General features: G+C 39.8%; 2 protein-coding genes across 5 annotated transcripts in view; one reads left to right on the top strand and one right to left on the bottom strand.

Moving 5' to 3' along the window:
* KCND2 (potassium voltage-gated channel subfamily D member 2) overlaps window positions 1-3,369 on the top strand; it is a 288,008-nt gene extending 284,639 nt beyond the window's left edge. The window contains exon 7 of the mRNA XM_054813360.1: window positions 200-3,369. Coding sequence (XP_054669335.1) covers window positions 200-377 — 178 coding nt within the window. The 3' untranslated portion in view covers window positions 378-3,369. The remainder of the gene's footprint in view (window positions 1-199) is intronic.
* A 4,440-nt stretch (window positions 3,370-7,809) lies between these two features.
* Window positions 7,810-27,653, bottom strand: part of TSPAN12 (tetraspanin 12) — a 47,255-nt gene continuing 27,411 nt past the window's right edge. For all 4 annotated transcript variants that reach the window (XM_054813370.1, XM_054813368.1, XM_054813371.1 and 1 more), the window contains 4 exons: window positions 24,312-24,386; window positions 19,847-19,954; window positions 16,297-16,440; window positions 7,810-9,396 (listed from right to left, as the gene is read on the bottom strand). In XM_054813370.1, the coding sequence (XP_054669345.1) occupies window positions 9,091-9,396; window positions 16,297-16,440; window positions 19,847-19,954; window positions 24,312-24,386 (633 nt within the window). In that variant the 3' untranslated portion in view covers window positions 7,810-9,090. The remainder of the gene's footprint in view (window positions 9,397-16,296; window positions 16,441-19,846; window positions 19,955-24,311; window positions 24,387-27,653) is intronic.

Below are 27,653 nucleotides of genomic sequence, written 5' to 3'. Positions count from 1 at the left end.
AAAGGGGGCTTGTCCATGGACATAGCCATGGGCCACCTGCTGCCGGGGTGCAGGGTGGTGGGATGGTGCCGCTTGGCTCCTCTGAGCTCTCTAACGGGGCAGGATGGCGATGGCCGGCTGAGGGAGTGGAATTGGGCACAGGAGAGGTTTGCAGTAACGTGGATTTTCTTTCTTCATGGATTTTTGTTTCCTCCCCCAGCCGTTCCAGCTTAAATGCCAAAGTGGAAGAGTGCGTTAAACTAAACTGTGAGCAGCCTTACGTCACTACAGCAATAATTAGCATCCCGACACCTCCAGTCACCACACCCGAAGGAGATGATAGGCCAGAGTCTCCTGAGTATTCGGGAGGAAACATTGTCAGAGTATCTGCTTTATAAAATAAGGAATTATTTATAAATTAGCATAAAGACCACGTGCAAGCTGAGCTCGAGCAGTGAGAAACAAGTCGCGAGGAATGAGAGAGCCGACAAAGATAATGCCCCTTGACGTGTGCGCCAGCGGCTGCAGAGCGAGAAGTTCAGGAGAAACAAAACACTTTGTGGGTTTCGGTGTCGTAGCGTGTGAACCAAAAGGAGTTTCTTACCCCTTCTCCGATCTGACATGCGGTGGAATCTTCTGTGACCATCCTGACTTACTCTATGAGCACAATGAAATGTCCCCATTGATGCTTCTTCTTATCATGAGAGCTCTTTTTAGAAAAAAGAAAATGCAAAACAAAAAATAGAAACAAACCTGTGTTCCTGCTGAATGCAAAACAACGAGAAACATTTTGATAACGTGTCTTTTTTTTTTCCTGTTAATAAACCACAAACTTGTTGAGAAACTATCAAAAAATGAAAGAAAAAAATGCTCATATGAAATATGTTTGTACTGACTGAAAGAACTACAACCACAATGCATGCTGAAATTATTTGGAGCTGTGATCTCAGTTTACTTTTGTTGTTTTTTCAGATTAGGCATGATAAAATATTACTGTAGAAAGGGGCATTTCCGTGCACTTACAACAAGCTGATTGTTAATGTTCCATGGTAGTTGTACAAATAACTTCCCTTTGAAAAATGCAGTATTTCTTATTCAAACACTCATTAGTGAACTAAAGGTGTTCAGTTAGTTCAATATTTACTATTGTTTTATCTTGCTTCCTAGGTACTGTTACAACTGCAATAAGTCATTGTATACCTGTTGTATCAGGAATCAGGATTTCTTTTTTTAAGGTATTTTACATAACTCATCTACACTATAAACTTCTAAATGCAAACATTTAAATAATCTTACAGCCAAACCGTGCACCACAAAGGCGCTATTCAGTCATTGTTCTTTTTGTCCACCGTCCTCTATTTCTATGACAGTTTGTTGTCCACTCCAACGTTACCGTACTGTTTGGGTTCTCAAGGTTACGGATGAATCTACAGAGTCCTTTCTTCTGTAGACCTCTTGTCTACTTCTGTATTTTCAGAACAAACCTCTCATTCCAAGGGGTTTACTCTTGCAGGATCAATCCTCTTTGAATTAAATTTACAACACAGATGTTTTTGGGATCAGCTAACACTTCTCTCCAAACCTTCCTTGTTGACATTCTGCAGCATGCAGAGTATTGGCTACGCTGGAAGACACCATTCAGTAAAAAAGATGGCTAAATTCTTTTTGTAATTATCTGTAAACTTGCATCCTAAAATTTGTTTGAGAATTTATATAGTGTGAAGATATTTTATTACCTAAGAACACTGATAGAATAATGGATTGGGTCACAAATCTACAAAAATATCATTTATTTCAATTCAAATTTACCCACATGGGCAGGCCTAAAAGCTAATATGGAGGCTCTTCTAGTTAAGGCTTTTTGGCTTCATTTTTAAACAACATTGATATTACCAGAAACCTTTCTGATAAAAAAGTGACATTTTTCTTCATGAAAGTGCATTAGGAGATGTATCATAATGCTTCCTATATACATGACATACCATACAACATATGCATCAAATATACATGGAATATGTGCATATCGATACATACGTATATACATCAAAAACACTGATCAGAAATAATTGCATGTCTGCAAAATAAAATATACATATAAATCAAAAGGCTCAGTGCATTAGAAGCCATTACAATAAACGATTAACACAGTTATTTAATAGTTTGAGTAGTGTATGTTTCAGTACAGTATTTGCTAGCATTCTACTGACCTGAAAATTTACATTAAGAGAAAACACCCACTAAAAACTGAAACTTGCTGATGATACACTTTTTACTGCACACAAATACTGGTCTTTCTCTCTACCTGTCAACAGAGATTGAAGAGTAGATGATGGACTATCATGCTACAGTATATACACCAAAATACAACAATGTCACATACTAGAATTAAACTGAAGTACATAATGCCATGCATTACTCTATCTTATCATTTACTAATTCGGAAGCTTGGTTAATTTGCAATTAACCTCCCACTTTTTCTGCAAATCAGAATAACTTACTCATTGTAAACTGAGCTGCTACATTTCTTTCAAACCTTAACAGGGAGCAGAAGCCCAGGCTGTCCTCTGTCCCCGAGGAGCGCTCCTTCTGAGGAACTCCGCCGGGGTTGATTACCTGGCGCTGCTCTCTTCTCTTTCACCCTGTCGGAAAATTGGAATAGATCTGCTGAAGCTGGTGGGTTACGTGAGGTTTAACAGGGTTTGCAAGAGAGGCAGAATGGGCCCAGAGTTTTTAATTGCATCCTACTTCTACCCGTGGTTACTGATACAAACAATGGCTTGGTCCCCCCCTTTTGGCAAACAGTCGCTGATACAAAAAACTGCCTTGATATTAGCAACCTGCAACAACAACTTCTTTACGCCACATGGTGTTTCTTCACTGGTTATATCAGGTAAATAATGCACGAAGGCAGTTACTAAAGCCCGTTTGGGACAGACTACGTACAATCCAGGAAACCTACTGACTCCATCAGGTCACGTGTCTTTTAAAATCTCTTCATTCTCCTTTTCATATGGACTAAAAAGAACGCACTACAGCAATACGCTTGCATAACAGTTATACCCCTGAGGCAACTTGTACTTTCATTTTTAAAATGCAGCTTACAGAATAATTTTGCAGAATTCCAGTCCTGTCCCCTATTTCCATATGTCACATGCAAAATCATTACTTTATTCTGAATTTGGGAAATACACATTCTTTTGGTGTTTTAGGTGATTTAAATGCTGTTTTGGTAGTGAATGACTGTTGATGACTGTGTAAAATGCATCTGTACTGTACATGAAATGTAATTATTTCTGTGTATCATACAAAGAAACCGAGGTTGTTGTTTTGACAATTTGGTTTGACAGTCATATATCGTATTTCAGAAGGCAGCATAATACATGCGTTATGCTGAATAAATAGACATTTGAGGAATATTTAAATAAAACATCTGCATGCTTGAATGGGTCAACCTGGTTTTGCAGTAACTTATTCATGGAACATATTTTCCCCCTCTAATAAGATTGAAGGAACACTAAGTTTCAGAGCAAAAAATGTCCCCAACACTAATTCAAGCAAGCCGTGAGTGCATCCAAACCATACCAGAGCCACCAAGACCGGGATGCCGCAGGTCCATAACATGGAGCTGCCCTCCTCCTGTGTGAGTGGCCGTCACCTTTCCCATCCCCACCTGCAGCAGCAAATTGGGACATTAAATTATTTCCAGCACTATGAACTCCACCTATCTATACTTTTAAAAAAGTATCCACTGCGTTTTCAATACGTCCAGACAATGACCGCTTTGCTGAACCTCCCAGGCTACAGAGCCACCCCAAACCTGATACCAAATTCTCTTGATTGATAAAATATTCACGCACAGATGAGATTAAACTCCTTTTGCAGTGTGACAGCAGCTGACAACACGCTGTGTATCACTTACAGAGGGTGACGGGTGGTGCAGATGATGCCGATCTATCCGCCGTGCGTACCGTAGCACTGGCACGCGTGATGCCCGCCTCTGCCAAGAGCTTACTGCTCTGTGGGGGGAAGAGAGGTGAAAGTAATACCTGCCTGTGAACCATCCCAGAGCATTTTTAAGGAGAACGACTGTCCTCCCTTGAAATGGCGACCGGAGACAAACTGGAAGGCTATGCTTTACGTTTTAAGGTTTTGGATGCACTCGCCGTGGAAACACGTTGACTGCCGAGGCTTTCCCAGCTGAGAACACGATGGAACCTCAGCTGCTGCAGGGAGAAGGGTGGCTTTCGGAGAGGAAACTGCTCTGGGGGAGGATACATTAGTGAAATCACAGGATCAGAAAGGTTTGGGCAGGGAGGGTGCTTAGGAGGTCATATGCTATCTTTCCTGCATCTGGGGCCCACCAGGACTTTATTTTCCCATTGACTATGGAAACATCTGAAGATTTTCAGGTGTTCTGGAATAGCCATCAGCTGGCAGGATCTGTAAATGCGCAGCTGAAAGAGCAGTCCAGAGTGAACACCACATTTAGACTCACAAAAGCTGTAAGATACGCCTAAGTACCCAGACAGCTTAGTTTCTTACCTCCTTGCATTATCTATTTATCTCCTTTTAAGGTACCCATTTTCACAGCATCTATGTAAAAGAAACAATTCAAGGTGGGGAAGCACTGAATAAAAAGCAAGTAGATGCATAAAAATCCTGAAGTGTTTAGGACATCCCAATTTTTTTTTTAGAGAAATGTAGTCAATCATACTCGAGTTTTAAAGTTTTAGATACAATCTCACTTCAATAATAGCAATTCATATGAATTAAATGTAATGCTTTCATGGTAAAAACTTCAAAAACTATTTGAAAATCTCTGTCTCCATCATATTTAACTGTATGGTCTATGACCAACAGCCTCTCTTTTTACTATTTATTCTTTATAATTTCCCTTATATTTACAGGTTGCTTTTACAAAACAAACCGTTATAAAGAACAGAAAACATAGTCGCATTTCCTCCAGAAAGCCTCGTCACACGACCTGCTGGCAGGTCAATCAATACCTTGTCCAAAGACCAGGAGTAGTGAATTTGCCTCTTAGAAGCATCCCCATACTCACAAGTCACGACTGTGTGGTGCAACACTTACTCAGCCCCACAGGTACAGGCACAGTCCCACAGACTCAAAGTGATTCCCTGGGCCAAACAGAAACACCTGATGCGGGCAGGGGGTGACCCCTTTTCTAACACAGTTGGTCTCCTCGACATTAAGCGATCTGTGAAAAACATTAAGGAGCAGCTCCATAGTTGGTTGTTGCAACAAGGAAGATTTGGTTCATTACAGTTTATGCTGCAGAGAAGAAAGAACACACCACCCTTCTCCTCCGGGTACTCCTGCAGAACTGAGGGAAAAAAGGAAATAAAAGGATGAAGCAGTTTTCACTGCTGCAAGTATCTCTAAATGTTCCCCTCTTGCCAAGCAGCCTCTCTCCTACATATATCCTAAAGCTCTACAGGAAAAGAACAGGCTCACAGCAGCCTAGTCAATCAATTTTAAGGCTCTTTGAACAAGCCTTAGAAAAACAGAGACACCTCGTAGCCTGAGCACAGTTAAAGAACAAAGTTTGAAAGCATTCCGATTTACAGCTGAGACCTATTTTAGCAAATGTGGTTAGATACTCAAAATAGGATTCTTTCCCAGAATACTTATCCGTAGTCCTTACTAGGGAAGAGAATACTCGTGTCACTCCTGACACGTGGGTCTTTCCCCTAATGAAACTAGCCCCATTCTGAATGCAGACTGCCTCAGGATTTGGGTAGCCAAGCCCAAGCTAGGTTACCCTGACCACAGATGTTCACTGTTGTGGGGGTCCACAAACACCGGTCTGGGAGGTTGGTCCTTGTCCTGGTTTTGCCCAGCCATTAGCTGAGCACCCCGCAGCCGCTCACTCGCTCCTCTCAGTGGGATGGGGGACAGAATCGGAAGAGTAAAAGTGAGAAAACTCAGGCTGAGATAAAGACAGTTTAATAGATAAAGCAAAAGCTGTGCACACAAGCAAAGAAAACCAAGGAATTCATTCACCACTTCCCATGGGCAGGCAGGTGTTCAGCCATCACGCCTAATGGTGACTTGGGAAGACAAACACCATCACTCCGAATGTCCCCCCTTCCTCCTTCTTCCCCCAGCTTTATATGCTGAGCATGACGCCATACGGTATGGAATATCCCCTTGGGTCAGCTGGGGTCAGCTGTCCTGGCTGTGTCCCCTCCCAACTCCTTGTGCACCCCCAGCCTCCTCGCTGGTGGGGTGGTGTGAGGAGCAGAAAAGGCCTTGGCTCTGTGTCAGCACTGCTCAGCAGGAACAAAAACATCCCTGGGTTATCAGCACTGTTTTCAGCACAAATCCGAAACACAGCCCCGTACTAGCTGCTGTGAAGAAAATTAACTCCATCCCAGCCAAAACCAGCACAGTCCTGTATCAAAGGAGCTCTACTCCAAACAATCCTTGAGTGAGGGAACCACCACCAAATCAATTTTGGAGAAGTGTTACCTCAAACCCTATATCCTGGATTTACCACCTCCTGGACCTAGAGTCTCCTGTTTCAGCTGTGACATGAGAAATCCCCTTCACTGTTTGAGCTGAACAAGAGGCAATGAGCTGCTTTACTGAAAATCTGAGCAGATCCCAGGGACATCTGCAGACCATATCCTTCTGGAGCCTGTTGTTTCTCAGGGTGCCTTTAACACCTTGCTTGCTTTTTAATCCAAGGACTGGCAACCCCCACAAGGTCCATACACGTACCTCCAGCACTGGTTACACCCCTGTAGGAGTAATCCTGGGCTTAACCTGGGCTGTCAGTATCTCTAATTCTAGCTGTGGACTTCTCAAAGAAATCGCCCTAGCCCAGCTTGCCATATTTCTTCCTTCATGAGCTCTAAACTGGACACGAGAAGATACACAGGCAACCTCACTGGTAGCCCAGGGAGTCCTCCCATGGGAGGATCTGGATAGCTAAAGCATGGCTAAGAGAGCTTCCACAGACACTCCTTTCGTACAACTTTAAGTGTCAGGATTTCCTGGACAAAGGGCAGGAAGAAATCCATTACTTCGAGTGGAATTCCCTACATTCAGCTGTAATCCACACCTGTAATCCACAGCTGAATGTAGCTGAGTACATATAATCCACCAATCCACAATCAAAACATTCCACAATTTGTTGTTTGCTTGGCTTTTTTGCCTTTTTGTTGTTTAAGCAGGGGAAAAAACCCAACAATAGCTCAATCCACTGTGTCGCATCACAGGTCTCTGTAGCACTCCAAAGTCCAGAGCTGGTCTACCTCCAGGCTTTCTAGAGACCTGCTCTTTTTCTGCATTGGAACCTCGCTCTGAGCTGCAGAAATGCTGCCCAGGCTATGCAACGGGAAGGATGGAAGCCTACAGTATCGCTGGGCACAAAGTTTCTCATGCACTGTTCAGGAAGCCATCTCAGAAAAAGATACTCCAACCAAAATTTTGGGAAAACCTATCCCTTAGCCTTTTTCCTACCTCCCAAAATAAGTATTGGCATTTCTGTAGGAGAGGTATAAAAGCAGGAAAGTAATCTTGCTTGCAACAGTACCCATGAAATAATTACACCCACATGTAAGCTGCTAAAAACCAAACAACAGCCCACACAACTGAAGAGCCTAATTTCATGGGCCCTTAAGAAGCTTTCTCATAAGCCACAAAAAAAAAGAAAATGAAATTTACAATTAAGTTTCTCCATGACAGAATAAGTGGAATGGGTAAAGACACGTCAAACTAACTCAGACTAGCAGGAGGACCCTCCCCGCCTCCCACCCAAAGCATTCACACTCTAGGACTTCAAAATAAAAAAGCCATTAGGAATTTAAGATAAAAGTAATTTTATTGTCTACCAAATCACACCTTTTTTTTTCTTTTACAAATTCCCAAACAAATTAAAGAATTTTTAAAATGCAGTATTACGTAAAAACCCATTTGCCACAAACTACTGTACTCAGTGGAACAAATATATATTTCAGGAGCGTGGCCAACTGTAAAAATAATCCTATGAAATAAACATTGTTCATAAAAATACAGTAAAATGCACTTTTCCCACCTCAATAAATACATTTTAACGCTGTTTCCAGTTGGCATTTTAAGCCACCAGAGAGCTCTTAATGAAGATGTAGCCAAAGTATAATTTCTCCTTATGTACTTTTACAATTATTGCAATAGCATCCAGAACTGTAAGCATTTTCCTTGCAGTCTTTTGTTTCTAGCTTCAGGGGAATCACAGACAGGAGAAAAGATTTATCTATAAAAATGTGCTACTCCTATATTGATTCCCACTTTGGAAAGAATGTTTAAGGTTTTCTTTATTTCTTTTTACTAAGAAATAGTCCATAGAATAAACTGTTTCAAAGAAGAATTCTCCAGAATTACTCAGAAATTTAAAGTCTACTGTCCAGAGTCATAGTTTTGTTTTTAATCCCTGTTTAATATATTTAAAATTAAAAATTAAACAGTTGTTAGATAAAAATAGAAGTTTTAGAACATCTTTAACAGCTAAGATAAAGGTTTTGTTAGAAAAAAAAGAAAATCTTGCCCTTTTTACAAATCTTGCAAATTTTTAAATCCAAGTATTGACTTGAATTGTAGTTCTGCTTTCCATGCACACAAACACACAGTTATATATACATAGATCCCTGATTAAGAAATTTTCCAAATGGCTTATTAAAAATGTCAAAGTCAATTTCAGCTGAAGTCATATTTTGTTTGTCCAAAGCACATTCGTTTCTTCAGAAGACGAGTATTTCTCTTCCTTTCCCGTGACACTTCCCTAGAGGTTCTGTCTGTCTACCTGTGACTGAATCAGTATTTTACACATCACACAGCTTGTGACAATAAGTTAAGTATTCCTGTGCCCAGTGAATGAGTGCCTTTCAAAAAAAACAAACAAGCAAACGAAACCAACTGTTTCATGGCTCTTCTAAGAGGCCAACAGGCTTATCCTTCTTTCTACGCAGGACTCCTTCACTTCCATTCATTAGTTGTTTTCTGAAGCATAAGATGACTGGTATATTTGGCATACTTGATGGAACAGAATAAAACCAACAATAAAACCCAATTAAAACCCTTTGTGACTTCTCAGATTCATTGCATCACCTATAGCTCTTCCATTTCAAAGTGTGTATTAAAGCTGTTTGCCATGGATGTGTGTTCAAAAATCCTTGTCAGGCTTGGTTTCAGTAGCTCCATGGAATGACATGACAGCTGCTGTGAGGTATCGCTCTTCAGGGCCATGATCTGATCTGCCCCGGGATCCCTTCTGTCGTAGTACAGAGCCCACAGCAAAGTGATGGTGAGGATCATAGCCAGGATCTGCGTTACTCCAATAGAGATTCCTAAAAATCTCAGCACTTGCAATTGCTTCGTTCCCCTCAAAAAAGTGTACATTTTTTTACCGCATCCCTATGAAACAAAAATAGATTAAAAAAATTAGTCCATATTATTTGACTTGCAGTTCCCAAGGTTTAGCTCATACCATCTAGTGCTGGCTTTTCTGGTTTCTCAAAATTTCTCTTTCACCTCTGTTGTGATTTAACCCAGCAGGCAGCTAAAACAACCACACAGCCATTCACTCACTGCCCCCCTCCCACTGGGACTGGGGAGAAAATCGGGAAAAAAAAAGTAAAACTTGTGGTTCAGATAAAGACAGTTTAATAGGACAGAAAAGGAAGACAATAATAATAATAATAATAACAATAGTAATGATAATAATAGAATATACAAAACGAGTGATGCACAGCACAATTGCCCACCAACCAAAGCCAAAGCTCAGACAGTTCTCGAGTCAAACTGCCTCCCAGCCCGCCTCTCAGTTATATACGGAGCAATGACATCATATGGTATGGAATATCCCTTTGGCCAGTTTTGGTCAGCTGTCCTGGCTGTGTCCCCTCCCAGCTTCTTGTGCACCCCCAGCCTCCTCGCTGGCAGGCCAGTGTGAGCAGCTGAAAAGTCCCTGGCTGTTTAGCAACAATTAAAACATCAGCATGTTATCAACACTATGCTCATCCTAAATCCAAAATACAGCACTATACCAGCTACTAGAAGGAAAATTAACACTCTCAGCTGAATCCAGGACAACCTCCTTTGAAAATTTTTGCCTACTTTTTAATCACTTCCATAATGCCATCTTTAAGTTTTCTCATACATTGAGAGTTTACTGCATGTAACAAGCTCCAAGAGATCTGTGGTAGTCTTCAATTCAGAAATCACTCGAAGTTGATCTGAGTTCCTATCAACTATCACTGATTTTTAAAGAAACTCAACTGGTTTTGCAAAGGTTTAAAAGCCATCGAATTCTCTTAATCATCTTGCTTCTCTCCTTAAATTGCAGATCTTCAAGGTTGTCAATTATTTTAAACTATTTAGACTTTTTCTACAAATACTACTACAATCTGAAGTTAAAACAATATTCTACAGACCCGCATAACCTCATCAGTGTTTCTTCCCACCTTTTCTTTTTTAGTGTTTTATCTGGACTTAATCTATGCCAGTTTATTAGTGCCACAGAAAGTCCCTAGGGAACAGAAAAATCATTACATTCCAGATACTGTCTGAGCAAGGAGCATCAAACAGGATAACTTTTAACAGAGGTTAATTCTGACAAATTCCTCAGACGTAGTAGGTACAAACAGATTTTACTTAATACTTAGTAGTAATAATGCCACATACATGTGGCATTACTCCTGCTTTTTATTCTTGAACAAGAAGCATCTCCTCATTGCAAAAAGCATATCCATTTATGTTAGTTACATTCCACCTACCTCTGTATCTGTAGACTATATTTTAAAATTAACTGGCATAATTTCTGATCTGAATGTAGAAACTTCTCTATTATTATGATGGCATTAAATCAAGAGCCAGTTTTATCTTGTATCTTGTGCTGGTCTGTTGCTACTTAAAGCACAGACCCAAAGCCTTTCAAAAGACTCTTGGTTATTTGCTCAGGAAAAAAAATCCAAAAATCTTATCAACTCCAAGTCATTGTTACTGGGAGGCAACATGGAAGCCCATATTGTGAAAAATTACAAGGAAATTTACCAGTTCAAAACCAAACTGGTTTGGCATAGTGGTTTCCACACCTTTTCCCCTCCTGTAGACCATCTCTGGCTGCAGCAGGGACCACCCCTCGCCACGGGAGGTCCCCAAACTGACTGGGGTTACCTACGGCTCTGAAGCAACGCAAGTACCAATACACATCCTACTGACTGTTACATCAGTGCAGACAAGCTTGAAAGTCACCTCACTGTATTACTGCCTTGTTTTGTTTCATTAACCACTGTAAGAGTAGCTGTAACAACCCACCCTGCATCAGGCTGTCCACAAACCCAGGCAGGCAGCTAGACCTTGCTCCAAAGAGCTGACCATCCACATGCTGTATTAGGATGATGGTCACATACACCACCTCTCCCTACCACTGAGCAGGTGCAAATCCAAAGCAATTATTTAAACAATAATAATTACTATTATTATTTCCACAGAAAAAAAAATATCTGATTAAGAAAAAGTATGTTAAAACATCACAACTTGATGTTTCCTAGAAATGGAAATTTAGAAAGAGTAGCTGCTCTTTGACTCCTCAGCTCTTTCCAATCCATCAGTGTATGCTCCAGAGTTTGCTTAAAAGGATAAATAATTACTGTACAAGGCTTCAGGAAAGCTCCAAAGCCCTTATAAGGCAGCAACGATACCCAGACACTGGCTCTGGGAACTACTGGACAACAGTGTAAACACAAGCTATAGTGCCTGCTGCTCAGAAAACGTGATGCCCAGTCTTAGAAAGGATAAAACTTTGAAGAGAAGGCCCTGAGCTAGGCTAGGCCATGCTTATTCTCGATTCTAAACTTTACAGGCCTTCACAGAAATCAAAGGAGCACAGCCACCAAAGGAAAATTCAGAGTAATAACCTGGATGGGATAACAACGCGGGTACCAAAAGGCACCGGGTCCCAGCAGAAGACATCAGGAACCCATCAAAATGGGCATTGTCTTCAAAATGTCATTTTTGCGTTTATATCTTTACTACATATTTCTTATAGCTTTTCTATTAAAAGAAAGCAATTGATCAAAGTGACAGAATCAGAAGACAGGCCATGATAAAAAAGTTTTCAATCACACTGAAATTCCCCAAAGCCAACAATTTCAAATGCTACAGTCCTGAATGTGTTTGATGAAAGGCCTGATTCTTGACTGACACACAAAATTCACGCTGCAGTCAACAGATTCTCATTTAGGATCTAAATAAAATTAATGTACTACGGAACAATTGTACCAGAGTAAGCTAAAGTATCTCAACATCTTTCCTCCACTCATCATTTCAGTGTGTCATTTTTTTAAACATTAACATAGTTTAGACAGAACAAGGAATAAATGTGGATTCTTTGAAATCTGAAAAGAAAAACCACTGTAGCTAGCAAAAGCAATGTAATTGAACTTGAGGAACAAAAATTGCCACGTGTCTTTTTTTTCTTCAACTAGAAGACAATGTTGTAATTATACTACTTTCCAAATTTGTTTTTAATTACAGAGAAACTGGCTGCATTTTAATACTTTTGATAACTTTAAGGGATGAAGGTACATGCTGGTCATAATTTAAAAATGCTCAACCACAGCAGTATTCAAATTCAGTTCATTTGTTGCCTAGAGGAAACATCCATTAACAGAGAGCAATAACATTAATGCCTACATCTCCTGCAGTACAGACACATAACTGAGACAAATTATGCCCAATCTAGATAGACTGCCTCCCTCCCTTTAATGAGGTTCTTACAGTTCTGCTCTAGTACACATTCAAAATCAGGTTCAAAAATGAGAAATATCCATCCACCCCTGTTATCCTCACATTCATACATTTTATTTCTGCTTATGTGACACATTCATAGTTGGTAGACTGCAATTAAAAAGTACATAAATACACTTTCCTCGGCAAAAGTAAAAGTTTGTCACTAAATGGGGAGGTCTTGTTGACAACTCAAAAATAGTGTAAAACTTTGCAGCGATCATTCAGAAGAATTAGCTTCAAACTCCAACAGAGGTTTGGATTAAAAGCCTGATTCAAATTTACTACAAAGGCCATTACATATTTTCAGCCTTAAAATGGAAACAAAGCATATACTTCTGATTTACTGCAATATCATAGAATAAGGACCAGATCTTAAATAAGGCACTTCTCAGAGTAGAAAAGATAAACCATCAGCATATTCAACAGATCTGTTGTATACTGAAATTTTGAGTATACTCAAAATTATGCTAGAAAACAAAAGAAAAAATATTGAACATGCAATTTTGTTTTTTCTGAAGATATCAACTCCTACCAATCATTTTATCTAGGCTACAGTTCCTGATCACAAGACAGGCAGAGGTCCCCTCGTCCTCAGACCAGAATGAACCTCTGAGGCCACATCGTCATCTGACGCACCTCCACACAACTGCGCTCTTCCTAAGGCTAGTCTGTTCCATGAACTGCACCAAAGGTGAAGCTTGTCAGAATAAAGCCAGTCCAAGAAGACTAAGACATTTGAAAAATAGCTTTCAAAATCCAGCAGGGGAAACGTGATTCCTACCAAAATACTCTTGGGCAGAACTATAAGCAAGCCACCTTGCTTTCCACAAAAATTGTATTGCGAAGGATTCCAACTTAGACTACAGAAAGCTCCAAGATCCCAGCAGAAAATTGCAGCACAGCTACAACAAAACAATTTTATCAATCCCAGTCAAACCAAACTTCATTTTTCTGAAGTAGTACAAAGAATTTTTCTGAAGTATCAGAACAGACTTGCAAAGCATTTATGTAAGTCAATTTTAGGCTAGCGTGGCTCCCTCTCAAACCACTAGAATATGCAAGTTCATTTTGAATCACTTTCTAAAAAAGCTTTTCACCTTGAGTTCTCCAAAGCAGAAGTCAGACAGATTAGCCTCACAAGTGTAAGCTGGTTTTGCATGACACTGATAAACATGTTAGCAAGTATACTGTACAAGCCTGTGAGACAACCCACAGGCAAGCACCATGGAAAACAATGTTTTGCCAACTGAATACTGTACACATCTTAAAAAGCAACAGAGTATTTTTGTGGCTGGTAAAACAAAAAACAACCTGTCCCTTTTTGGAACAGATTCTGCAGTAGACAACCAAAAATAAATTTTTGCTAAGAGCTGAATCCATCTAGAATGGTCTAGAGAATGGTAGGGGAAGAAACAGAAATGTGCCCTTCAGGTTTCTTTTAGAAAAAAAGCCAGGCAGTCTTTCTTTTTATCAAGTGGGTCTCAACAGAGCCCTTATGTTCTACATCATCATTATCTTTGGCTATTAATTTTCTCTAAGTAGAACCAAAAGAACCTGAACATACGGAGTGCACAGAGAACCGCTTTCCTGGAATACAGCTGTGGGAATGCAATGTTAGCGGAAGAGGTGAGATGAGAAAAATCTTGCAGTTTCAGAAAGACAGTCCAGTGACTAGTACTCCTTCTCAGAAATTTTTGAGCTTCCTCAGCTCAAAAATTAGTTTTATTTTTTTATTGAGTAACACTGTTTACATACTCTTGCTTTTTCACATAAGCAGGAAGAACACTCAGGGCAAATGAACATTCTGCAGCTTTCATATATCTACACTCCTTGAGGGTTTTCTATGGCAGAGTTGGGCTGTATGGTATCAATATTGGCAACAGTATTAGAAAAAACAACCATTACTGCAGAGTGAGTCACAGTTTGTTCTTCTTCAAGAATGTGTGAGAGATTGGCAGGCCCTAGAAGAAGCCTGAATGGCTTTCCCATTCAGAGACTGACGCTTCTAAAGCACAACCAGTGCTGCAAGCCCTGCTGTAAGGCAGGAGAGGCTCTACAAGTAGCTGGTGGAAAGAAAACAGGCTCTGCTCCTGTCTTTAAGGTTCCCTAGCACAAACCGTCCTTCGGAGGCACCTGCCTTTTGGCAGCTCTACCTTCTCTCTTCCTAGTGGAAGCACACAAGGCCTAGGACAGATGTCTGAAAGTCCAAAACAGATTATATTAATTTCTGCTCATAGAATCAATGCCATACAAATCTAGCAAATCACATCAGTCATGCCATTTCCCCCAAATTTGATTGTTTCCTGGCAATAGCTAATATTCATCTTGGCTTGTTTATATAGTGAATCTCCCCTGCTTCAGAGGTTTCTCTCGACAGCCCCTGAACAAGAGCCGCATAATAGATTCTTGTAACAAAGAGTCTTGAACAGCGGTAAGAGACTGGGACAAGATAAAATGGTTCTTTGGGTGCTTTTCCATAATGCAGAGTTGTACTGTCCACTAGAGAAATGTTCATACTAGAGCATCTGAAAGCATGCTTCTCAGGCCCTTCCCATGCACCCTATATTTCTCTTAAAGCAAGCAAAGGAAGAATGCACCTCTTCTCAGATCCTCCCAGCTACTTGATTGAGACATGCTTTTTGTTGCTAATGGACTACCTGGACTGTTGGTCATTCTGATATTACTGAATGTACAATTAAAGGTCTTCAGAGGTCTGTTAGCATGAAAAGAAAAAAAAAAAAGGGAGGTAGCAAAGCAGTCTCCAGACAAAGGTGACTTTAGACAACGTTTTTGTGAGAACAGTTGAAAAGTTTTAGTAGAGAATATGTTTACGTTTTTATAATTTTCACCCTAAGAACAGTAACGATTGGCTACCATGATCTTTTCTCTTTGTTACCCACCTTTTGAGTTCAAATAGGTCGTCTCCTGGTTTTAAGGCTTTTTTTATTCTTTTAAAATAATAATCCTACTGTAATGTAGTAGAGTTAGAAAGAAAGAGCATTTTCACAGTTTCTATGCATGCACACAGCAGAGCAACTGAATTGCATGCCTCCTTGCATGAGCTCTGTTAATAAGAGAGCTCTCATTTTCCAAAGGACTTCTCAAAAGCATCTTTCACTGTACATACCACTAGAGCCCTCATTACCATGGAGTGAGTAGAATTTCTCTTAGTTTGGCAAGCTGGAGACTTGACATTACACCTGAACTAATTTTTTATTTTTTTTACTGGAGCAAATTTCAACTCCAACCTAACCAATATAAATCAAAAACATATCTCAGATGTTAACTGCATCGTTACTAAGTTATCTCACTTCCAGGTTCCAGTGGCTGGGTTCTTTCTTTCTTTCTTCCTCCCCCGCCCTCAGCATTAATAAATAATAAACATAAATAAACACAAATACTTTCCATAAACACAATTACTTTACAAAGCTGTCTGCTGCACTGCAAGTGATGAGTTTGGAAAATGACTGGATCAGGAAGAATGTACAAAGCCTTCTGAAATATCCACATTTTTCTTCTTACCTCCTGATAAAGGTCACTGAGATCCTCATGATGTGCCTGCTTAGAGCATCCTGGGAACTCTCTGACACAACACGAGTCAGGCGGCCAGTCCATCTCTGTCATTTCCAGCCAGTCTGTGAAGTACACCACCCCACAACATTTAAACTGCAAAGGAAGGATTAGCCAAGATCAGCAATGATGATGCTACCTCTTCATGAAAGTATGTCATTGTCCTGGTTTCGGCTGGGATACAGTTAATTTTCTTCCTAGTAGCTGGTATAGTGCTGCATTTTGGATTTAGTGTGAAAATAACGTTGGTAACACGCTAATGTTTTAGTTGTTGCTAAGCAGTGTTTACAATTAAATCCAGGGCTTCTCAGCTTCCCAGGCCCTGCCAGCAGGGAGGCATGAGCCTTCTGCAGGAGGTGCACAAGAAGCTGGGAGCCGGAGCAGCTGACCCAAACTGGCCAAAAGGACCATATCACGTCATGCTCAGTATATAAGCTGGGGGGGTTGGCCAGGGAGGGTTGTGGCTCAGGAACTAGCTGGGCATTTGTCAGCAGGTGGTGAGAAATTATGCTGTGCATCACATGTTTTGTATATTCTTTTATCATGATTATTCTCTTCCTTTTCTGTCCTATTAAACTGTTTTTATCTCAACCTGCAAGTTTTAATTTTTTTGATTGTCTCCCCCATCCCACTGCGGGGAGGAGTGAGTGAAGGGCTGTGTGGTTGGTTTAGCTGCCTGCCAGGTTAAACCATAACAGTCAAACAAGCTAAATAAATTCCTATTAACAACTTTCAAAATATTTACATAGGACTTAAAACATCTACAAGAGCTTCTACATTATTTTCTTCTGCTGTACTTTGACATAAAAGCAATGTGAAAAATGTAATGTAGTGACCAATGAACACCTCAAAAACAGCAAATGATACTGCTCTGCCCTTTAAATCCCAACTGCTCCCTCAAAGGACCCTTCACAGAAATTGTCCTACTCTGTAATTCTGCTATCCTTACTACAGGGAACTAATTTCACGTCAAAAGGGTGACTAATGAACAACTATACCTGTGGCTGAAGGAAGTAGTAGGAAATGATGATTAAGGTCTCATTACTGAGGAGTACTCCTGCAAGGCTACAACTATGGACACAACTGTTGAAAACCAGATGAGAAAAAGTATGGATTTATCCAAATACAGAAAAAAGAAAAAGAAAAAAGTGAGCAAAAAGGTATAGAAATCACAACCGCTGAAAGGAAAAAAGGAAAATGGAATGAGGGGGTATTACACTAAAATAAACACTGCAACAGAATCAACCATAAAAGCAGGAAGTAGGGCTGCAAAGCAGATGAGCCATAATTGGCTATAAAAACCACCAGGACTAACAACCTGTCTTCTCCTCTGCAAAGCACACCAAGAGATTTAAAGCCAAATGACTAGCCTGCCACATTCCTAGCTGCTTTCACATAAAAAAGGGCTGAAACAGCTACGTTAGATTTTCTTCGGCACTGGATGGGGACTTGATACAACTGGAAAAAAAAAAGCCTTGCTGCAGGAACAAGATGCTGCTTTTTTTCTGTTTGGTTGTTCTCCAGTACCAGCCTCGGTGTTTGTAATTCATTACCTGGTTCCTTTGACCCACAGGCATGGGAATATTTGCCCGCTCTTACCTGCTTCAGAGCCAGAGTCCTGTCTCTATGCCGCTGCTCAGTCACAATCAAGCAGATCAGTGCCCTGACACCACGCTGGTACATACTATACCTTGACTTCACTAGTCCTCTTATAAATCTCACTTCTCCCTTTTTCACCGCAGCTTTAATGCTTCTGTTTTTATCAGTTCATCAGTCAGTCAAAATCCTCCCAACACTGGGCTTTCTAAGGAAAGCTCAAGCTTTGGCTCCTCATTTTAATTGCAAAGACAAGTTCATTAAATATCCTTTTCTTACTCTCAAATCTTTTCTTCCCTCCCAGTTCTTCCTTCCTGACTTCAATTGATCCTACCCATCTGCCTTAGCATAGTCACAACTCTTATATTAGACCAGCAAGGGGGTTGTGTGGAAAATACATTTCCCAACTCTCTCAGATGTTAAAAGATACAGAAGAAAGAGCAGAAAGCCAATCAGGGCTGAATCTCTGGGAACAACATTGTAATTACTGGGGTTTTTTTTAATTTAGGAAAAAAAATTGTAATGCTGACTGAAGAAGGGCCCCAAGCATAGTGCTCATTCAGGCATAAAGCACATACCAGGTTCACACATCTACCGTCTGAGTTATGAGTAGACAGAATAAAAATGAGAGCCCACCAATTAACTAGGAGCTGTAAAAGAGCCTTCTCAGTTCACTTCAAACTTTCCCCAAATTATTCCTCTGGTCAGAGATGGAATATAGGAAATCTAACTTCTAAAAGGAACTTTTTCAGCCCTGGAAGAGTTAAGGCATAGTTGAAGTTTTATTACTAATATTCATATTAAAACCAGCCATTATCATGACACTATAACAACCAGGAGGATAAGAGATAGCTTTTAATTTAATCAACCTATGCGTTTAAACCAGAATACAGCATCAGCTCTATTCAGGGAAACAGAGACCATTTGATTACATTATCTCAGGTACAGAACAGACACAAACACTGCCTGCCCATGGAGAATTAGTTTCACAGAGCACTTGCAGGGGACTGGGGAGCGTGGGGGGGTGTTTAACCTCATGTAGTCGTCACTCTTTCTTTCAGGTTTTAGTATAAATACAGACTAACCAAGTGCTGCCAGGAAATGTTTAAATAAACAGGAAACCTGTGCAACAATGATAGATTTCAACATTTCAACAAGGGCAGCACAATGACAGGCATTTAAAGAGTTCTCTTCCTGCACGTGAGTCATATTTGGAGTTAATGGGTTTTACCTTGGGCAATTTCATGTTTTTGTAACATAATAGTTCATTCTTTAAAAACAGTTCTGAATTTTAGTGGGCCAGAGGGCAAAGCTGTGAATACACAAGGCAGCTTTTTGGTTTGTTTCCTCCACCCACCCCGGTCAAAGGAAATAAAACTCCTGATCATTTTCACCAACTTCAGCCAAAGAGACAGTGTTGGCATCTTTTTGGAAATTTCCTTTCCTACTCAGTTCCGGCTAAACACATATCTTAACCATGACAGCTCCATGAAAGGAAACTATTACAGCACACAGAAAGGGGAGCACAGGTTAATATAAAAACAGCATATAGAAAAGTTCATTTTACTTGACCTGCAGATTTTTTATTTTATATACATCATATTCTTAAATGTTACAATTCTAAAGGGTGCTGGTGTCTTAACCTTACTGGCAAAGGAGAAGACAGTGTTAGCAATTTAACTGAATTTAGTAACATTATTTTTGGGGGTGTTTTAGTGTCTTTAGGGCCTACGGAAGCTCAAGAGTTGGATATCAAGTGATATTAAAAGATATGATCACTACACAGGGTTTCACATGAAATTAACTTGCATTTACCTATTCACTTAAATAAACCTTTTCCTTTAGCAGATAAATAACATTTACTGAGCATGTATTACTTCAGCTCATGAATTAACTGTCGTCTTACCTCTCTCTGGAAGAAATTCCAAGCATGCGTCAGCCACTGGTACCTAGGTAGGCCATAATTGGTCATTCTTGCTTTCAGTGTGATCATATCGGACCACTGCACTGGAACCTAGAGCAAGGAAAGAAAAGTGATTCACACAACAGAAAACTGATAAAACAGATCAGTTGGCTTATGGCTCCAAAACCAGAACTTCCACCTATTCTAAGATCTTTCCAGTGCAATGACAAAAATAACTTTGTATTCAAGTAAAACAGGGAAACAAGTGCTTCAATTTTTATGGTATTGAACCTTTAGGAGTCTTTATAAAAACATCAGGAAGAAGGTTTTTGTATCCTTTGCTTACAAGTTAATGTACACTGGAAAATGAGCTGCATTTTGGACAGATTCAGAGATAGTTGGGTACAATTTGATTATATCATTACAAGATATTTTTTATCTAGCATAAAACTTGAACCAAGCTCCATCCAAGCCATCAGGGATGGCATTTGTCTGCCTCAGTTTAGGTATCCCTCTGGTGTCGTCTTAGCCAACAGAAAGAAACAGGCAGCCATACAAGGCAATTCATCTCAAGATAAGTATTTTAAACAGAGAAGATGAATCATTCCCTGAAGTCTCAAATCCACTTCACAGTCCAAGGTGACAAATCTAGGTTTAAACATCTAACTTCTAACTATATGAAATTAATTGAGATGAATTCTACCCTGAGAGCCTTTTCAGAGGCTTTCTGGCTTTGCCTGGAGTCCTGCTTGCAGGTATCACAGGTATTGTGAACGTTGTCGATTGCAGTATCTTGCTCAAGAATGGTAACAAGAAAGTTTAGACAATAAGGCCCCGTGAACTTTCTTCTTCACACACACTCACAGCCTTGTAAATCTTGTCTTCTGAAAGAAGGATTCTGGAAGTACTTTTCTTTCAAATCTGACTACTCAGAAGCGAGGAGCTGCTGCTGTTAGAAACAATAGAAGCGAGTGCTATGGCACCTGGCATACAACGCAGTTGAGTCAAGATTAGAAACTAATTTCTGCTCAGCAGCACAAATTTCAGTGTGCCAAACTAAAACAAGCAGCTGAAGACTTTGCAGTTGCCCTTCTAGGCACAAATACCATTCATGCTGAGTTTTGCCTTGTTCCCATTAGCCTTAATAGTCATGGTGAAAGAAATCACAATTGCCGTATCAGCTTTCATTTGGAGGGTGGGTGAGCCCAGCTACTCTAGCAGCTGTGAATTAGCTATCCCATTCAATTTGAAGTGAACAGTAAGTGCAATCTGCAAATAGCAATAAATGTTATCTAAGAAAAAAAAAAACAAAAAACCAAAACCAAAACAAAACAATCACAATACTTCCCAAGGATCCTGGTCTTTGTCGTGCTAGATGCTCTACAAAAATATAGGGACAATCACTGCCTGCCTGACCCTGTAATCCAAATAAGAACATCTGATAATAATTCATTATTGCTGCTAAGTTATACTACAATTTTGATGACCTGGTAAAGCTTCATGAATATGAATATATTAATAATATCCCAGAAATTTAACACACCTTTCACTTATCAGCATTTTTATTTCTTAAGCTATAAAGCACTGAACTCACAATTGTCCACATGAAAAATATGTTAGCAGTAGAATACTAAAAATACTTACAAAAACATTATCACAGAATATTTCTACCGCAAACATTTACACTGGTCACTGTAATAAAATAATTTGGGTTTGTACTAATGCATTTCTCTTTCTACTGCATTGGAAGTTAGTACTCTGCTTTCTTTGGATAATATTTGCTATTGCTGCAATTAAGGTCATATTTGCTAGACTATTTTTTTATTATCTTGAGTTGAATACAGTCCAAGGTTACGCACGTAACACAAGGCGTCCAACTTTTATGAAAACAATGGAAAGCAGGAAAAAAATATCAAAAAGTGAGAGAAGGAAATTAAAAGCAAGTCAAAAAAACCTAAACCTCGCTGTAGGAAGGCAACTTGAATTCTGTAACTAAGGAGGGATATTGGAATCTGTGTGTTTGACTGCCCCAAGAATGCCAATGTGTCAAACAAAGGCCATCAATGTATCTACTAAATAACTTCCCATCAGCTCACACATGTAGCAGTGCACAATAATACATGACCTTGATATGTATTTATTTGACTATACACCAACACTTCTGTGTAGCATGTAGACAGACAACAACTAGAGATGCTGGTTTGATTTTAGCATAAGTTCTGTAAAGCTCGGTTTGCCATTGAGATCTACTTTATTATTATTTTTTTTCTAATGAGTCTCAAGGCTTGACTGATGCCCAAGTAAGCTGAGAACCCACACTGGCTTTTCGATCTTGTGGGTGGAATAAATTAGTCATGAGGCACACTTCATGCTGAGAGCTATCATGAGCTGGAAGGAAAATTGTTTATACAAGGACTGTTACAGCAACTTGTCCACACATCAAGGAGAGTCCATAGTGGATCAGCAGAGGTGGTTATGCCTCGGTGACATTTTTCACAACATCACCCACCCACCTACACTAATGCCAACTGATTCTTTGAAAACCACCAGGGGCTTGTGTGATTTCATGCTATGCTGAAATCATGATGACATCAAGTCACCCTCATGGGTATAAGAGGGAGTCGTCTTATCTTTATCAAGTAGAATAGGAGGAGGCATGCTCTAGGGAAATGACCTGCACAGGTACGAAAGAACCACTGAAAAACAACTGTGCTCTTCCAGACTGCCACACTCCCTGTGGGTCTCAGCAGCTAGAAACCTGAGTCTGGCCCACCTCATCACATGAAGAGCAGGAGTGCTACAACAAAGGAAATAACATGGAAAGAGAAAACAAAAAACCAGTATTTCAGGGGATGAGGAATAAAAAATAATATATATATAAAGGGAGAGAAGAAAAGAGACAAAAAAAGAAAAGTGGTTGCTGAAGAGATTTTTTTCTGTTCTCTTTGCATGCTCACATTCATACACTCGAACTCCTGGAAGAAAGAGGAAGAACTGGAGGAGCACGGGGTATCTGGGTTCACTGTGACCCACTGCAGAAGGCACAGGCATGGAGCTCAGTGCTGCTTCTTTTGGCAAAGGGGTATAGGCACATTGATGTTTTTTTCTGGAGGGAAGCAGCAGCACCAGTGCCTTAACGTACGGTAGGGTAATGCCAGCTTCTATCAAACTGTCCCTGGTTTGGGTTTCAGTAGCATAGGAGGTAACTGAAAGCTTGGGGGTCACACTAAAACACACCGTAACTTCAGGTTCTCTAACTAAATAGAGAAGGCTGGAGAAGGCATGTACCAGTGCACTGAAGGCTATGTTATTTCAAGCAGCTTCAACTGACATGATTTCTGTGGAAAGATGAAAGTTAGTTAGAACTGTCATCACTGGCAAAACCCCCACAGAGGGCAGCTGTGCCCATAGGATGAAGCATGCCTCTTGTCTGCATTCCCAATTTTAAAATGCATCAACATAACCTGACATTTGAAGTAAAGGGATAGCCTTAATCGCTGTTATATTAGAATACCCCTCTGGAATCTATACTGCAAGAGAATGAATGCTGATGCAAAGTGCTGCCACGTAACTTCAGACTTAAAACTGCCAGAAATTCCTTTGGTCCCAGTAGCGTGTAAATATCAAGAAGGCTCCCTCCCATCTTACTGCAATGTAATTGCTACTCACTGTTGGAAAGACTAGTATATTGGGCATATCTTGACAGCTCAGAGAAAATATTTGTCCCTCTATTCATAAAAATGTACCAGACTGAGTACAAGACATAAGGATGTAGCAGCCAGCAGAATAACATTTCAGTTTAATTTCTGCTCAACACTTACCCATTTTCTTGCATGATGGTTACAAGTCTTCAGTTTGAAAATTAAAGGTTGGTACAGCCATAAAAACTAGACAGAGATAAAACCTCTTCATAAGTTTACAGAATAGTTTTTTATAGCTAAGACATGGTTTGCTTAAAACTAGCATTTTATAGCTCGTGGAGGCAGTGTGAAGATTTCGGCAGACAACAAACCCTCTCTTGAAAGAGCACACTGTTCACAATGTAGTACGCTCTACTAGAGCTCTTCAAAACATGAAGAACTTTTTGGGCAAAATCCCTTCAAATTCTCACATCTCCTCTCTCAAAATACTTGTCTTAAGCCTGAAGTCCATACCTTATCCTCAAAACTTCCACTGATTTCAATGAGAACCTGCCCAAGGAAGAATTAGCAAAAAAATAGAGTCCTTAAATCAGGGACTGCAGGATCTGGCTCTCAAATACAGAGGGGGTGGGGAGAAACCCAGAGAGGACCTTCCAGACAGACAAACTTTCCCAGAAGAATTCTGTTTAAAAAAAAAGGCAGTCACATGAAATTAGACTGTCAGAATAATGAACAAAGATAAACACTACAGCAATTAGAAAACAGCTAGCTAATGGAAATCTTTGTTTCCTTCTGTTGAAAAAATGCAGCCTCCTTTTCTGACTCACCGTTATTTCCTGCTCATAGGTCCAAACACCACAGGCCAGTTCAACGCAGAATATTACAAGCAAGCTTCCAAAATACTGCAGAAAACAGAATGGTCTTAGTTATTTTTGATGTTCAGGTTAACTTTGAAAAAAAGACAACAATATTAAAGGATATCTCAGAATATTATTAACATTTCACATGACTGAAGACATGGAATCTGAAATATTTTTGTAACCAAAATATGAAAGATTCATGCAGCAAACCTTTTTAGAAAGTTTAAGTCATGTGACATTTTTTCTAACTTAACATGAAGCATATGAACATTACAATGGGAAAATAAATTCATTTCCTTACTGCCCAAGAGTACAAGGCTATCAAGACAAATTATGCTAAAACAGGTGCAAAGAGGACAATCTTTTTCCCTTATATATGTGGAAAAAAAGAAATCTCTTTTGCAGTTCTATCCATTTAAGCAACATATCCAAATCATGCTAATAGTCAAAAGGCAGAAGGAAAAAAAAAAAAAGAGAAAATTGACAAGATGGAAGCAAACAATGTTCTTGAAAGCTATGTTCTTATCAAAGTGACTTAGGCATTTGAGGTCAGGCATTAATGTACAAATATTTATTGCGATGGATTGAAATATTTTATTACCAGATCTAACCCTTGAACTATTTATAAACGTATAAATGAAGAAGCTGTACAGGTCTTGGTAATGCCGGTTAAGAAAAACTGGTTGCTGCAAATAAAAAGATTAGGACTATCTTCTGTGTAGCATCAGCGAATGCTTTCTGAACTGCAGGATAAAGCTGCATGGAACTAAGACTGCTTTAACTGGTGTTCTCTATTAAAAGTAACCCACCTATCTTTTATTTAAAGCAGAAGTATAGTTCCATTCATTATCGACTCCAAACTTTCTTACATGTCAATGGACTGAGCTCCCTCTTGTTCTCAGTACACAAGACTTAAAGTTACAGTCTTCATAGATTTTAATTTTATTTAGAAATCAAAGAAATCCCATCACAACATAAAATAGAATAAATATGTAATTTCATTAGTAGGATGCATGCCAAAAGGCTTCTAATTTAGTAATTTAATTCTGGAATCTATTTAGGACAGCTATAAAAGACACAACACATGCACTGAGGGTACGTGAATTTTATTTTTCTATTAAAAAGTCGGTAAGATATATTATTTAAAATAGAGAAAATAAATCCACAAGTGTTAGGATTTTATGGTCATCTACATGGCATCTTTTTCATTGACCCCATCTGGAACTGAGTAATTCACAGATACCTTGGCAGCTACTGAACAGTGTCTTGCCTTAACTTCTACTTGCTAATCAAATCTAACTCCTTGAATTAGGTTTGTCAACGCAAGCAGCAAAATTAAAACCATGCATGTAAAAATATCCATGTGAATTTTCATGAGAAACCTGTATTCATATCTGCCCCCCACAAAGGTCTGTTCAATAAAGATGGTGTTGAAAGAAAAGATCCTGTTTACTAGGAAGTGTCCAAGACCAAGTTGGACGAGGTTTCGAGCAACCTGGTCTAGTGGAGGGTGTCCCTGCCCATGGCAGGGGGGTTGGAACTAGATGGTCTTTAAGGTCCCTTCCAACCCAAACCATTCTATGATTCTCCATCACATTACATTGCATCTTTATCATCATGATAGCTGAACACCACAGTGTGTATCCTTATAAATCAACACTATAAGCACATGCAGAGCTCCAGTATAGGCATTCAATAACAAATATGCTTATCCTCCAAAGCTCCAAGAGAGGAAAAAATTTGTAAGAACAATGATGCTTTCTCTAAAAAGTAAATTCATGAGCTTCTAGACAATGCATCCACTACCACTGTAGTGCCTGCAAGTTATGCAAAGGGTTCTTTAAAAAAAGATGGAAATCTCCTTTGCAAAGTATTCACTTCAAAAGGAGAAAAGAACACCATGTGCTTTAGCTCTTCAATTCATATAAAAAATGTTTAAGAATATTAGGGGTAACACCGACATTTTTGAGAGGGAGAAGAACTAAACGTTTAGGTGAAAAGCAAATTTGAGTTCTCAGCTGTCAAAGAAAACGTCAGTGGTTTAATACTCTAATTGAATAACAAGCCTGCGACAGCCTGCTATATCCAAATCTTAGGCAAAACTCACTGATCATAGCGAAAGGGACACATCTGGGGCTGTACATCCGGCATGCCCTGGAAAACTCTTAATTTGCAGCTCCTTGTAACATTTCATTCCTTCACAAACCTTAACGTTTGAAACCTCCTCATTTTTGTCAGCATACAGTTAAAGTTTCTGGTAGCGGATGGAGACAGAAGAGCCAAACCCAAGATTTTCTCCAGTTACTGAATATAGCCTGGGATAGAAAAAACTATTAAGCCAGATTCACTCATAAACCACTTCCGGGTCTGCCAGGAACTGAGCAGTCCTGACTCTAGCTACATCTGGACACATCAGGGCACTGCAGAATCAAGCCTTCTGTCTTGAGAAAGCACACCATGTGTCCACAAGGCAAAAGACAAAAAAAAAAAAAAAAAGATACAAAGCGTTTACACACATGAAAGCCCACTCTAGGAACCAAGCAACTGCAGGCACACCAAACCCGCACACAGGAGCTTCAGTTTCACCCTGCTGTTGAAGGGGAATATTATACCCCTCTCTGAATGCAATGGTTTGCAAAACAAATTATTCTTACATAAGTTGGGGCGGGGGGGGGGAAACCTCTAGCCATTATTTAAATTTATTACCCCTAATTTCCATGTTCCAAACACAGAAATTATTTCTGGCTTCAATGCTTATTCCTTGTCCCCAATTAAATTCCCACAGGAGTCTGAATGCTAAATGCATCTTCCTGCCTTTACGCACTTCTGCCTTTTGCCAGAAACAGGGACTTGGTTTTGAAGCAAGGCTTAATATTTTTTCCAATGGGCTAAGTGGCTACATTTTGTAAAGGAGACTAACTCACTGAGGAACACCACTGTGCATTACACTCAAAACTGGACCAGCAGGTCACTGATATTACCTCCTACACCACACCCCCCCTCACAGCACTCTCAACCATTGCTGAGATATTTTCTACTGTTTTGGTTTTTTTTACTTTGTGTTGGGTTTTTTTTTGGGGGGGGGGTTTGTTTGGGGGGAGGGGTGGGCAGGGAGAGGGTAGGATAGGGAAGGCACAAAAGGGAGTGAACCGTTTTGCAAAGATACCTACAGGTTATCATAAAATAAAAAAATCTACAAGCAGTGATGCAAAGCCACAATCACATCAAGAACCAGAGTCCTTTTACATGGCATATCCTACAGACTCTTAACCCTTTTCTTTTGTAAGTAATTGGTAACCACTACCATTC

The sequence above is a fragment of the Grus americana genome, chromosome 1 (assembly GCF_028858705.1).
Source record: "Grus americana isolate bGruAme1 chromosome 1, bGruAme1.mat, whole genome shotgun sequence".
Lineage (NCBI taxonomy): Eukaryota > Metazoa > Chordata > Aves > Gruiformes > Gruidae > Grus > Grus americana.
The sequence above is the reverse complement of the archived record's forward strand: the minus strand, read 5'-3'. Positions and strand labels throughout refer to the sequence as shown.